Source organism: Lathyrus oleraceus, chromosome 1, assembly GCF_024323335.1.
Source record: "Lathyrus oleraceus cultivar Zhongwan6 chromosome 1, CAAS_Psat_ZW6_1.0, whole genome shotgun sequence".
Lineage (NCBI taxonomy): Eukaryota > Viridiplantae > Streptophyta > Magnoliopsida > Fabales > Fabaceae > Lathyrus > Lathyrus oleraceus.
This window is the reverse complement of record NC_066579.1, coordinates 382,399,428-382,412,532: the sequence shown is the minus strand read 5'-3', so window position 1 is coordinate 382,412,532 and position 13,105 is coordinate 382,399,428. Positions and strand designations below refer to the sequence as shown.

At 34.2% G+C, this 13,105-nt stretch overlaps 1 protein-coding gene across 1 annotated transcript; it reads right to left on the bottom strand.

The window, feature by feature from the left end:
• Positions 1-2,753: 2,753 nt before the first annotated feature.
• Positions 2,754-7,231, bottom strand: LOC127138327 (transcription factor GTE1). The gene is made up of 8 exons (XM_051064753.1): positions 7,042-7,231; positions 6,247-6,423; positions 4,516-4,593; positions 4,091-4,315; positions 3,871-3,969; positions 3,708-3,766; positions 3,289-3,454; positions 2,754-3,152 (listed from the first exon to the last, which is right to left on the bottom strand). Exons 1-8 carry the CDS (start codon positions 7,144-7,146, stop codon positions 3,018-3,020), a joined length of 1,044 nt encoding a protein of 347 aa, XP_050920710.1. The 5' UTR covers positions 7,147-7,231; the 3' UTR covers positions 2,754-3,017.
• Between the last annotated feature and the right edge of the window lie 5,874 nt (positions 7,232-13,105).

The window sequence follows — 13,105 nt, the reverse complement described above, 5'->3', positions numbered from 1 at the left end:
ATATATATATATATATATATATATATATATATATACTCCCTCCGTTCTTTTTTAAGGGTCATTTTTTGACTTTTTACATATGCCAAGGAAGCTAATCATTATTGTTACTTTTCAAATAATAATTCTTCTTTTACCTATAATACCCTTAATTATTTATTACATTCACTCTACTTTTTCTCTCACTGTAATAATTATCTAGGGGTAATTTTGACAAAATTACAATTAATACTACCTTGAACTTTGCAAGTGACAATTAAAAAGAAGCAAATTTTTTGCAAGAAAGTGACACTTATAAAGGAACAGAGGGAATATATATAACACTTTCAGAGATGCATATCTGAATTTCCCCTTGGATTTGAAATTAAGGGTTATTTCGGAGATGCATCTGCGAACAAACCCTAGAACAAATACGAAGATGCATCCAAATAAATTTTGAAAAATTGAGGAAACTGTGCATTTAGAGATGCATATTCGAAAACTATGGGCATTTTTGAATTTTCGCCAAGGATCTGGGAGAACATATAAGAGTGAGAAAAGAAATTGCCTTTACTTTTTTGAAGTTTGTTTCCCTTCAACAATGTCAGATTCAAACAATTTCACACCATCCACAATTCTATCATTTGAAGGCTTCTACAATCATTGGTCTATGTTGATGGAAAATATGATGTGATCCAAAGAGTATTGAAATCTCATCGATAAATGAGTGATAGTTGTAATACCAAATGCAATTCTTGAAGAATTCAAAGCTAAAACAACAATTAAATTGAACGACTCGAAGGCCAAGAATTTTATTGTTCAAACCATTGATTGATCATTCTTTGAGAACAATCTTGTCCGTGACACTGCGAAAGACACCTGGACATTATACGCCAAAAATATCAAGATTTTACTGAGGTGAATAACGCGCAATTACATATACTTCACAAAGAATTTGAAATTCTCAATATGAAAATTAGAGAAGTTCTAAATGTTTACTTTGTAAGAATTTGACCATTGCTAACAAATTGAAAGTTTCCGTTGAAAAACTAATTCAGGTTACCATTTTTAAGAAGATTCTTAGATCTTTGACTTCAAGATTCGATTATGTTGTGTGTTTTATAGAAGAATCGAATGGTATCACTCCTCTCTCAATGGATAAACCACAAACTTGAAAACTTTCAATGTGAATGTTCAAGTTGGGAAGATAATGCAAGCTATATTGAATTTGACGAGAAAGAGAAACTACTTGTTACAAATTAAGAAGTTACTTCTACAAGTGGTAAAAGAAAAAATATGGTTCATGGGTTCTAGATGCAACAATCAAATGATAGGAAACAAAAAATTAGTCTTCAATTTTGGTGGGACATTTAGATCAGTCAAATTGGATGATGATCTAAAATGTATGTGATGGGAAAAAGGAATGTGAAACTTAAATAGAATGGAATTTTTCAAGTACTTACTCATGTATACTTTCTACCTAACTCGAAGAATAATTTGTTAAGCATAGGTCAACTTCAATAGAAATAAAACACAATCATCTTCAAGAATGAGTCTTATAAGGCGTTTCATGAATAAAAAATCTTGATAATGTCAACTTAAATTTCTTGTAATCGCATATTGGTACATGTGGGGGCGTTAATCATGAGTCCAATGGAAGAAAAAAGTACCCACCTTCATAAATGATTTTATTAGAAAAAGATTGATTTATTTTCTAAGTGAAAAATTAGAAGCAACCGAAGTATTTCAAAAGTTTAAAGTTCTTTTTTTAAAAAGGAATCAATTTGTGAAATTTTATTTGAGAACTAATAGAGGAGGTGAATATGAGAGTTTCGTGATGTACATGGTATTATGTGACATATGAAACCAATGACACAATAGCTCATCAAAACTTGACAAGTTTAAGTCCTAGTGAAGATCCAACCACAAGCACATATGAAGAGGCTTCTAAACATGAGATTTGGTTAAAGGCAGACACATGGGAGCTCACAACTCTGCCCATGAGACAAAAAGATAGATGTGAAAAGGATATACAATACTAAACATAATGAGATTGAGAAAATTGAAAAATACAAAGTAATATTGGTGGTTAAGGGATACCCTATACAATATAGAATTGACTAATGAAATATTTGCACAAGATGAGACACAATAAGAAACATTATAACCTTAGTTGCTTGGAAGGATTAGAATGTGTTTCAACTGGATGTTAAGTGTGTTTTTCTCCATGGTAAATTGGATGAAGAGGTTTGTATTGAGAAGCCATTAGCATACCAAAAAGATAATATGATGGTATAAATAAATTTTGTTTGGTCTCGGAAAAGCACCTAAGACATGGCATAGTACGATACAATCTTTTTATGTCAAGAAGGTTTTGTGAAATATCCTCATAAACACATTCTATTTGTCAAGCCTATGTAGATGACTTGAATTTTATAAAAAATGATCAAATCATATTTGATCAAACCAACAGAAACTCACATGACATTTAGAAAATGGATCCCCAAATACTTAAAAGTAACATAGTTTTGGCCTCATGTATGATAAAGGCAAAGAGAAGCTTGTTGGATGGTCAAGTTTAAATTATGCAAGAGACCTAGATGATAAAAGAAGCACTTTAGGATATGTAATATATGTTTGGAACAAGGACTATTTTATAGTCATCCAAAAAGTAACATATTGTAACTCTCTCCACCACATAAGCAGAATTTACAACAGGTGCTAGTAATGCTTGCCAAGTAATAGGGCATTATTAATCTATTAAAGCATGCATAAAATTACCTTAAAAAGTATGCTGAATACTTAAGATTGCAGTTCAATATGTTCCAAAAAATTGTCAAACATGGAGAGCTTACTTAAGATTGTAGTTCAATATGTTCCAAAAAATTGTCAAACAAGGAGAGCTTATTATTGGTATTTTCATGCTCTACCGCTTGTGGCCAAACTAAAATCTAGAAAACTACCTTATTTGTTGCTTAATTGAACCACATCATAGATATTTTTTTATTTTTTGTTCTTATTACATGACTTTGGTAAGAGAATCACACCATTCTCCTCCTTTTGGCATCTGGTTCCTTTTCCTCAATGTTGACATCATGAGTAACCGCGCTTGTTGCATCTTGAAGTTCTACCGCATTTTTGACAAACATATACAATCTCCACGCGTTGTAGTTGCTCTGTGTATTATAATGATTCTAAAACTAGTGAGTAGCTAAATAGCACTTGCTAAACAAAATGAAAAATTTACATACAAATTTAGAAAGTGAATGAAAGCAAGCAGCATTAGTAACAATTGATAATAACATGACAAACCTGATAGTCAAGGTCAAGGGTCACATCTTCAGTAGTCACATTGTCGGCACTATATTGGAAATTTGGATTATTCTCATTAAGCATCTCTAATGCGTTGCGGAGGTTATCAGGAGTCAATTTAGTGATTTCAGCTGCAAGTAACAGTTTCTCCCGAGGTGACAGTTTCCTAAAGTATTGTCAACAATCAAACAATGCATAGTAAGCAACATAATTCCACAACATATTGTGACTAAGATATAAAGTTGACTTATGGACCGACTGATCTTGACTAGATTATTCAGATTGACGACAGCACCAAGATTGTGTGAATGGGAGAAATCTAAATGCATAAAACTCCTACCATAAAGGGGTTCTAGAAAAGAATCAGTTAATGTGAGACTAAACATTAAAAAAGAATACCAGGTGACACTTTCACAAACCTGCATTTTGCAATCATTGTAGTTTTGAGATTCGTCAAAGTCACATCTGCCTTAGAAAGCTAGAACAAAAGAGATTAAAAGTGCAAATTAGCCATCTGAAAAACTTTTTCTCATACATCATTCAATCTCATACACAGCTCTGTAAAAAAATTAACGAACCAACCTCAGTGCTTAATTTCCTAGTCATGTTGGCATAAGCAGTTTCTTGAGCAAGTTTTTTAGTCAAATTCTCACGTGCTTCTTCTTTTGATAGTTCACTCTCCTGAAATAATCAAGTAAAGAAAGATAATGTATCTAGGATGGTTGAAATCACTGTTATTTCTAAAAGAAAATGTCATTCATCCGAAAGAAAGGAAATTATTTTGGAAAAAAAACAAACTTACAGCCTTAGCAACTTTAGGATAAAGATGCAGCCATTTCTTCTCAAACTTGTCCAGCAAGGTCTTTGCCATCACATGGATATCACTCTTTTCATCATTGTATTTCATTGCATTATTAAAAATAAGCCTTACATCAGCATATATCTCCCTCACATTCTTATAACCAGAGCCTTCTTTATCATTCATTTTTCTTTTTATAGTGCTAAAATCCATAGGCTTCTCTATGATCTAGGGGAAGAAAAACAAACAAACTGTTATAAAATAGATAGATAACAAGCTTAAGAGGGCCACTACTAGTACTAGAAGCATTGACCAAGCAAATATCTAAACCAGTTTTCAAAAGTGTACAAGTTTCAAATGTCATTCATGTAATTCAGATAAGTATAGTCTAAGTCAACAGAAAAGCTTTAAATTGAAGAAAAGAATACCTCAAAATAATCATCCAGCCCGAGACCTTCAACATCTACAGGTTCCAAAAAGGGCCATGCCCATTTGTGCTGAGTTATCTGAGAAAACAAAAAACGAATCACTATTGAGCTTTAGACAGTTTCAATATATTTAATCTTTTTTTGTATGCGTATGTGCTTTTTAATCAAATGAAAAATATTTTTTCGTTGGTAGGACTAAAGCTAGAGCTTTAGCAGCCTTTACCCTTCTGCCTGCCTTGATTCACTCTTGAACATCTTGCATGCAATGGAAAAATAGGTGCTCACAGAAAAAAAAATTCTAAAATTCTTATGATACATCTACACCTTAAACTAACTTGCTCATATATGAAATAAGTGAAGGATAATAAAACACTAAATGCTGTCTACAACTGAAAGCTGATCAAAGTTTTTGCAATATACAAGCTTCAAATGTCATTTATTGAAAGGAGAAAACACTCAAAATTCTGCCTGACATTGAAACCTGATCAAAGTTCATTGCAACTGTTTGTTGATGGTAAAAAGTAGGTGTTAGACCCCTTATTAAAAGACACTGAATGACAAAGGGCAGAATAAGCCAAGCATTACATTGAAACTGACTTTGGTCAGTTTTGTAACAGCTAGGACTTTATAGTTATAACAGTTATGTTTTTCAAATAAATGCAGTTATTTGTTCTTGCCTGTATTATTTGTAATATGTATAAATAGGGAAAGGTAAGAAGGATGGGGCATTCAGAATTTATTAAGGATTATTATGGAGGGAGAGAAGCAAGCTCTTTAATCTTGGTAAGAACATTTTATTATAAGTACATGTTGTAAATGTATGCGGTCTTCTTTGATTGAGAACCTTTCTCCAAAGATAATTCTATAATAAACACTTATTTTTCAGTTTCTTTGATTGAGAACCTTTCTCCAAAGATAATTCTATAATAAACACTTATTTTTCAGTAAAATATCTCATTAATACAGGTTTCTATCAACTGACTTACTAACCTGTCTGAATCTTAATGCTCTGATACTAGTTGATAGAAACCAGTGTTAAGATATTTTACTGAATAATAAGTGTTTATTATAGAATACTCTATAGAGAAAGGGTTCCAATCAGAGATGATGGCATACATTTACAAACTGATAATCAAATGCTTACACAAAATCACAGAGATATGTTTCTACCAAGATTAGAGAGTTTGGTTCTCTCCCACCCTAATAATCCTTAATAAATTCTGAACGTTCTTACCCTTTCCCTATTTTACAAATAGGGATAAGAACAAATAACTGCTAGTAACCGCTTTTATGTGAAAAACATAACTATTATAACTACTTTAAAATCCTAACTGTTACAAAACTACAAAACTGAACAAAGTCAGTTTCAATGTAACTATTGGCTCATTTTTCCCTTTCTTATATTGTATTTTAATAAGGGGTCTAACAGTAGGCTGGCGAATCTAAGCATATTTCAATTTTTCGATATTGAAAATGTTAACAGTAGTAATCAGTACCATTTAAAAATTTAGTTCAAGACAAAATTAATTATGACTGATAATCAGTTTAGGAATTCAAAATAAATTCAAATAAAAGAAACAGACATGGCAGAAAACATTTTGATCAAAGTGAGTGTCTACCGAATTTGTGCCTGTAGACACATGAATCCACCTTAATCCAACAACTATATACATGTGAAACACTAATAAATATAATAATAAGGGTTAAAGGTACTTAAGTACTTGCACTTGCCTCACTCAACATTTTGGAGAAATGGCGCATGACCTCCTCTTGCATTTCTTCCGAAGCACGTTGCAGTGGCTTCTTAGATCCAGTAGGAGGCTTCTCCCGGCCTTTGTTTTTGCAATCATTGTTTTGAACATCAATGGATTGGTAAAACTGTTCAACCTCCTTTACTTGCTTCTCAAGCTGCACGCAACACATGACAGAAATAATATTCAAAATTCAATCTTACAAACACCACATGCACATCAATGCATAGCACCAAGATTATTTACCTAAATTAACAAAATAAATCTAATAAGAGAACTATTTAGGGTTTCTACTAGTCAAGAGAGAGCATTGGTTGAAGATCGAAACTTTTAACTTCACCAAATATAATTTAAAATCCATCTCGAAATCGAGTCATATGCAATTTGGCATTCAAGAGATCATCAAACCACTTAAATTTCAACTTTTGCCAAATAAAATTTAAAAAACATCACAAACTATGACTCCTCTAATTTTCGAACAAACTTCATAAACAAATTGTGATTAATTCACACCACGACACCCGCAATAACTGATACAACACCTGTATCTACCGAAATTGCAAAAGCTTTTACGCGATTACGACAGTTATTTAAAACCTTGATTTCAACATTAAATTGGTCCTACTCTCAATCTGACGACAATTATATAAATGAACAAAAAAAATGATTGATAACTCTAAATACACTGAAAACATACAAAAAAAATGGTGAAAATAAACTGTAATCACAAACAACAAAACAAAAACAGGAGTGAATTATGAAAGAGAGGAGTAACCTGATTAACTTGGGTGTTAAGTCCATAGAGAAAATGCTTATAGCGGTTTAAATTTTCAATGGAAATAGAGTGATTGTAAGGGTTTTCCTCAGAATTATGCACCATTGATTTACTGATGCAAAATTCCACTCTATGAACTTGAAACGTTTTCAACTCGAAAGGGGTGTGGTTATTTAAAACCACTTTGACTACCGGTTTATTTTTACAAAACAATTTAAAACCCGGTTCAGAACCAGTTTCTGGTTTTCAACAGAGTTTGAGTGAGTTAATAAAACCTGGAGTTGAGTTTTTTTAGTGTGACGTGGCACGATGATTCTAATTCTAATGTCTGTTACCAGTTTAAATGGAATTTGATGTCATCTCTCAAAGTTTTTATTCTCTTCTCAAATTCTTCAATTTAATATTCTTCTCTTTCGAAATCTGTAACCACTTATCATCATTACTGGTAATTATTTTTTTTTATTCTTCAAACTTTTAGTTTATTCGGTCAGTTTGTTTTGTTTTTTTATAAATGATTTTTATAATGTAATATAATTTTGCATAAAAAAAATTTAAAAGAAATTTTTTGGTTTAGATAGTTATTTTTAAATTGATATTTTAAGTATTTTATTAAAAAAATAATTTAGATATTAAATTTTTTTAATTTTAAAACTATTTTAAATAGTTTTTTATAAAAATTATTTTTGAAATATAATTTTTTGAAAAAAATTGTGGTTTCGACTATATTTTGATCATCAATAATATAGATTTATGTTCTAAAATATTAAAATTAATCTTTTAATTTAAAAAAAATGAAGGTAAAAAAACTTGTAATACTTTGAAAAACGATTTTATAAAATTCATTTTTGAAAATATAAAGAAAAAATCCATTTTTTAAAGCTAAAACAAACAAGTCCATTGTATGAGATTTGAGAATCTTTGCCCAGTGTTTTTCTCCTTTAATGGTTTAGAATCGACGACAAACAAAAGTTGATCTCTAAACTCAGATATGTGTACATTCAATGACTTTATGAGTAAACCAATAGTAAATCAATTAATTGAAATGATAAACTAGTTTATCATTTATGTTGTATGGGGTAGTTTTGTTATTTTATCCCAGAGGAATGCTCTCATGGTGTGTCTCACGCTAATGGAAATTTGAAAATGCTCTTTCCGTGTTCACAAATGCATCTCCAAACACATTTTAAATTACATCAGCCTTTGTAATTCAACCAAACATCCATTTTTGTTTAAATCTGATCGGAGATGCATCTACGTAAATTTTTCGTGGTGTATTAGGAGATGCATCTTCAAAATACCCCTAAAGTTATTTAAAAGTATTGAAAGCGTGTTAATTGCACATAATGGATATTTCGGAGATACATCTCCAGAAACCTCTCTAAATGGTTTTAAGGCAGTAACATTGTCCCAATATTGTCCCAGTAACATTGCCCAATTATATTAAAATAAAATTAATTTATATTAAAGTAAAATGAAAGTAAAAGTCAAACATTAATTAAGGAAAGAATTCCCTCTGGTGTGAATTTGACAGAAGGGAGAGCGTTGTTGATCCACACCCTTCAAATTTCATACATCTATATTTTATGTATGTTTGACTTTTTATTATGGGTTTGAAAATCCACTAGACACACATTTCATGGGAGAGGATCCTCACCCCGTTCATTAAAGTAAAATAAAAATGTATCGATCATGCATAACTTGTTCTGAAAATACAAAAAACAATAAAATCAAACATAACCTACTAGGTATGTCTAACCCTCACCTTCTCAATTTATATTGTAAAGCATTATGAGCCTTGACAATAATATCTTTTAAGAGGGCCAATTGGGGATCTCCTTCCTAAAAAAATTATGTCTTTATACTCGATCTCTTTATATCCATAATATGCCGATAAATGCTACTTACTTTCTGGATGTGCTCATCTCTAGCCTTAAGTACCTACTGATTAGATTGCCTAAGTGGTCTTCTAGGAGTGTATGGTGTCATGATAAGGTGTGACATCCTATAGAACCATGTCATATAGTCTTTTGCATAGGCTCAATGTACAGGAGTTGGCACAATACGATACTCCTCTGATAACAAATGACTTTCGAAATCCCCAAGTATCACATTGAGATCTTTGCAGTAGACTGCAGGAATAGTGGACTCTAAGGGGTGTCTCAGAATAATCTACAGATACCCAAATTGACGCATCACTCACTCGGGAAGATACAAATATATCAGAACTGACCCACATGTCAACCATATAGAGTATAACAAAATGAGGTCCAACTAATATCCTATGGGAAGAAGACAATATCATTTGCTACATGAAGGTCAAGATACATTCGAAATGGCTTGAAAGCTTGATTCCCTTTGAGCGGAGCAAAGGCAAAGCACATGGCTAATCCTTAGTGTAGTCAAGCAAAGGTTCCCACCCGGTGAAGCGAGGGAGTGAGGGATGATCCATCTCTGAAAAATGGTGTGGATAAAATATTAGTAACAAGTGTAACACAAGAGTTGTAACAAGATGCAACTTTCTATCATCTACTTTGTCTTCCAAAGACAAACCTCGCCCAACTTCTAGTACAAGTATACCAAATAAGTGAAGGAGAATAGCGATCTAAAACGCAACGGAAATTAAAAATTTCTCCTTTAGTGATCTTTACGAATGGGCATGATCAGTGATAGAATCGTTACCTCTTGTGGCGATTAAAACCATTGATGCAGATCTAAGGAGTGATCACGAACGTTGAATGGTGACAACGCCTCTACTCAGTCCACACAGACAGATTCCTTCAATCTCAGTGCTAGCTGCTACAAATGAAGGCTTTGAGAGAGAGAGAGAGAGAGAGAGAGAGAGAGAGAGAGAGAGAGAGAGAGAGAGAGAGAGAGAGAGAGAGAGAGAGAGAGAGAGAGAGAGAGAGAGAGAGAGAGAGAGAGAGAGAGAGAGAAACGAAATTTCATATATTGAATTAGGAGAGACTAAGAGACATTTAGGTTAAATCGTGTATTTTTAAAAGCACTACGGAGACTTTATTATATATAGAGAGATTACAACTAATTACATGATATAGTCGATGTGGGACTATTCTATATATAAATATTCTTAACACTATATATTTACAAATATCAACACTCCCCCTCAAGCTTGAGCATATAAGTCAAATACACCAAGCTTTTTACATATATAATTAGTTCTGGGGCTTCGCAGAGATTTTGTAAACACGTCTGCCAATGCATCATTAGAGTTGACAAAGCTTGTGACGATGTCACCTGACTCGATCTTCTCTCTAACAAAGTGACAGTCTATCTCAATATGTTTGGTCCTCTCATGGAAGACTGGATTTGAAGCAATATACAATGCAGCTTGATTATCACAAATAAGTGTCATTGGTCTTGCTTCTTCAATTTGAAGTTCATTAAGCAACTGTTTTAACCAAATAAGTTCACATGTTGCCATTGCCATGGCCCTATACTCTGCCTCGGCGCTTGATCTTGCAACTATGTTTTGTTTCTTACTTTTCCAGGATATAAGGTTTCCTCCAACAAGTACACAATACCCAGAGGTGGATCGTCTATCAATGGGTGACCCTGCCCAATCAGCATCTGAGTATCCAATTATCTGAGTATGTCCTTTATCTTCATACACTAAACCTTTTTCTGGAGCATATTTGATGTATCTCAGAATCCGAATAACAACATCCATGTGTTCCTAACAAGGGGAATTTAAGAATTAACTTACCACACTAACTGCAAAAGAAATGTTTGGACGTGTGACTGTGAGATATATCAACTTTCCAACCAATCTTCTATACCTTCCTGAGTCAGATAGAGGCTCCCCCTGATTGGATAGTAGTTTGACACTTGGATCCATAGGAGTATCAGCTGGTTTAGCATTCAACAAACCTGTTTCTTCCAAAATATCCATAGCATATTTCCGCTGAGAAATCACCAAACCATCTTTAGATTGGGCTACCTCAATACCCAAGAAATAATGGAGTTTACCAAGGTCTTTTGTTTGAAATTGATTCGAGAGATGTTGTTTTAACTAGAGTATACCCTGCTGATCACTACCAGTTATGACAATATCATCTACGTACACAATAAGATAAATACACCCTTGGACTGAGTGACGATAAAAAACAGAATGATCAGCTTCACTACAGACCATACCAAACTGTTGTACTACAACGCTGAATCTGCCGAACTAAGCTCTCGGAGATTGCTTAAGACCATAAAGAGACCTGTGTAACCTATACACCATATTCAATGACTCCCCCTGAGCAACAAATCCAGGTGGTTTCTCCATATATAGTTCCTCTTCAAGATCACCATGTAAAAAAGCATTTTTGATGTCAAGTTAATGAAGATGCCAATGTCGAATGGCTGCAATGGCTAGAAGAAGTCTAACAGATGCCATCTTGGCTACAGGCGAGAAGGTATCACTATAATTCAATCCAAAAATTTGAGTGTATCCTTTGGCTACCAAGCGAGCTTTAAATCAATCAATCTTACCATCTGGACCAACCTTCATTGTATAAATCCAACGACAACCTACTAAAGATTTCTCAGGGGGTAGAGGAACTAGTTCTCAGGTACCACTGCTTTGAAGAGCACACATTTCATCAATCTTTGCTTGCCTCCACTCAGGGTAAGCTTATGCTTCACCCGGAGTTTTAGGAATAGAAACAAAAGACAAAGAAGACAAACAAGTATACTGCAAAGGGGAAAGACGATGATAACATAAATTAATATAATGTGGAGAAGGATTTCGTGTTTGACGTATACCTTTTCGAAGGGTAATAGAAATATCGGACTCAGGTTGTAGGATCGGATCCGGTGTTGGCGGAGGCGTCGGAGGAGAGTCTGCAATGACCTCAGGGATAGGTATGACCTCAAGGACAGGGACAACAGACATTGGGCGACGATGCTGATATGTTTGAAGTGGTCGAGAAGTAGGGGGTCAGGAGCCATAGACTGGTGGGGGATAATGGTAGGCGGGACATTAATAACTACCGGAAAAGGTGTGGAAGTACTTTCTTGAAGAGGTTCCGGAGATACTGGGTTGGACCCGAAATATGGAACAAACTCGAAGAAGGTAACATCTGCCGATATGAGGTATCATTATAGAGTTTGAGAATAACAACGACAACCCTTTTGGGAATGATGATAACCAAGAAAGACACACTTTAGTGATCAAGCTGCTAGTTTATCAAGACCAGGGGAGAGATTGTGTACAAAACACGTTGACCCGAATACTCGAGGAGGAATTGGGTGGAAAGGAGAGTTTGGAAACAGGATTGAATGAGGGATTTTATTATTAAGGACAGATGAGGGCATGCGGTTTATGAGGTAACATGCCGTGAGCACCGCATCCCCCCAAAAACGGAGAGAACTAAAGCAAAAGGGGACGCAACCCGTTTATTGACTCGATCAGGAAAGTGACTACGAGTATGTTTCCCTAACTGACAAGACTCATAATGTAAAGTGGACAATTTAGATAGACTAGGCACCAACTTTTGTAGCTTGGGAAGACCTGGATGACCTAACTGCGCATGTATAATGAGTGGAGAATCTATGGTGGAGCATGTGGTAGATGACATAGATAAGTAGTAGAGGCCTTGAGACTCACATCCGACGCCAATCGTCTGTCCCGAACTCCAATCCTGCAGAGTAACATTACTATCAGTAAAGGTGATAGAACAATTAAGGGAACGAGTTAAATGACTGATTGACAGTAAATTAAATGGGCAATTAGGTACATATAGGACAGAAGTAACAGAGAGAGATGGTAAAATTTAGACAATACCAATCCCTTGGGATCAGGGTTGAGAACCATTTGTGGAAGTTATACTCGGTAAGAAACCAGAGGTAGATATGGAAGAAAAAAGACCTTTATTACCGGTAACATGATTAGACGCACCAGAATCGAGGACCCAAGGACCAATAGGAGACGATTGAGAGAAGCAAACAAATGAATTACCAATGTGTGCAACCGAAGCCGTGGAACCAGAGGTCTGATTAGTCTGACACCACTTGAGAAAATCCTCGTAGCTTGGCGTAGGGCTCTGAAGAGAAGGTA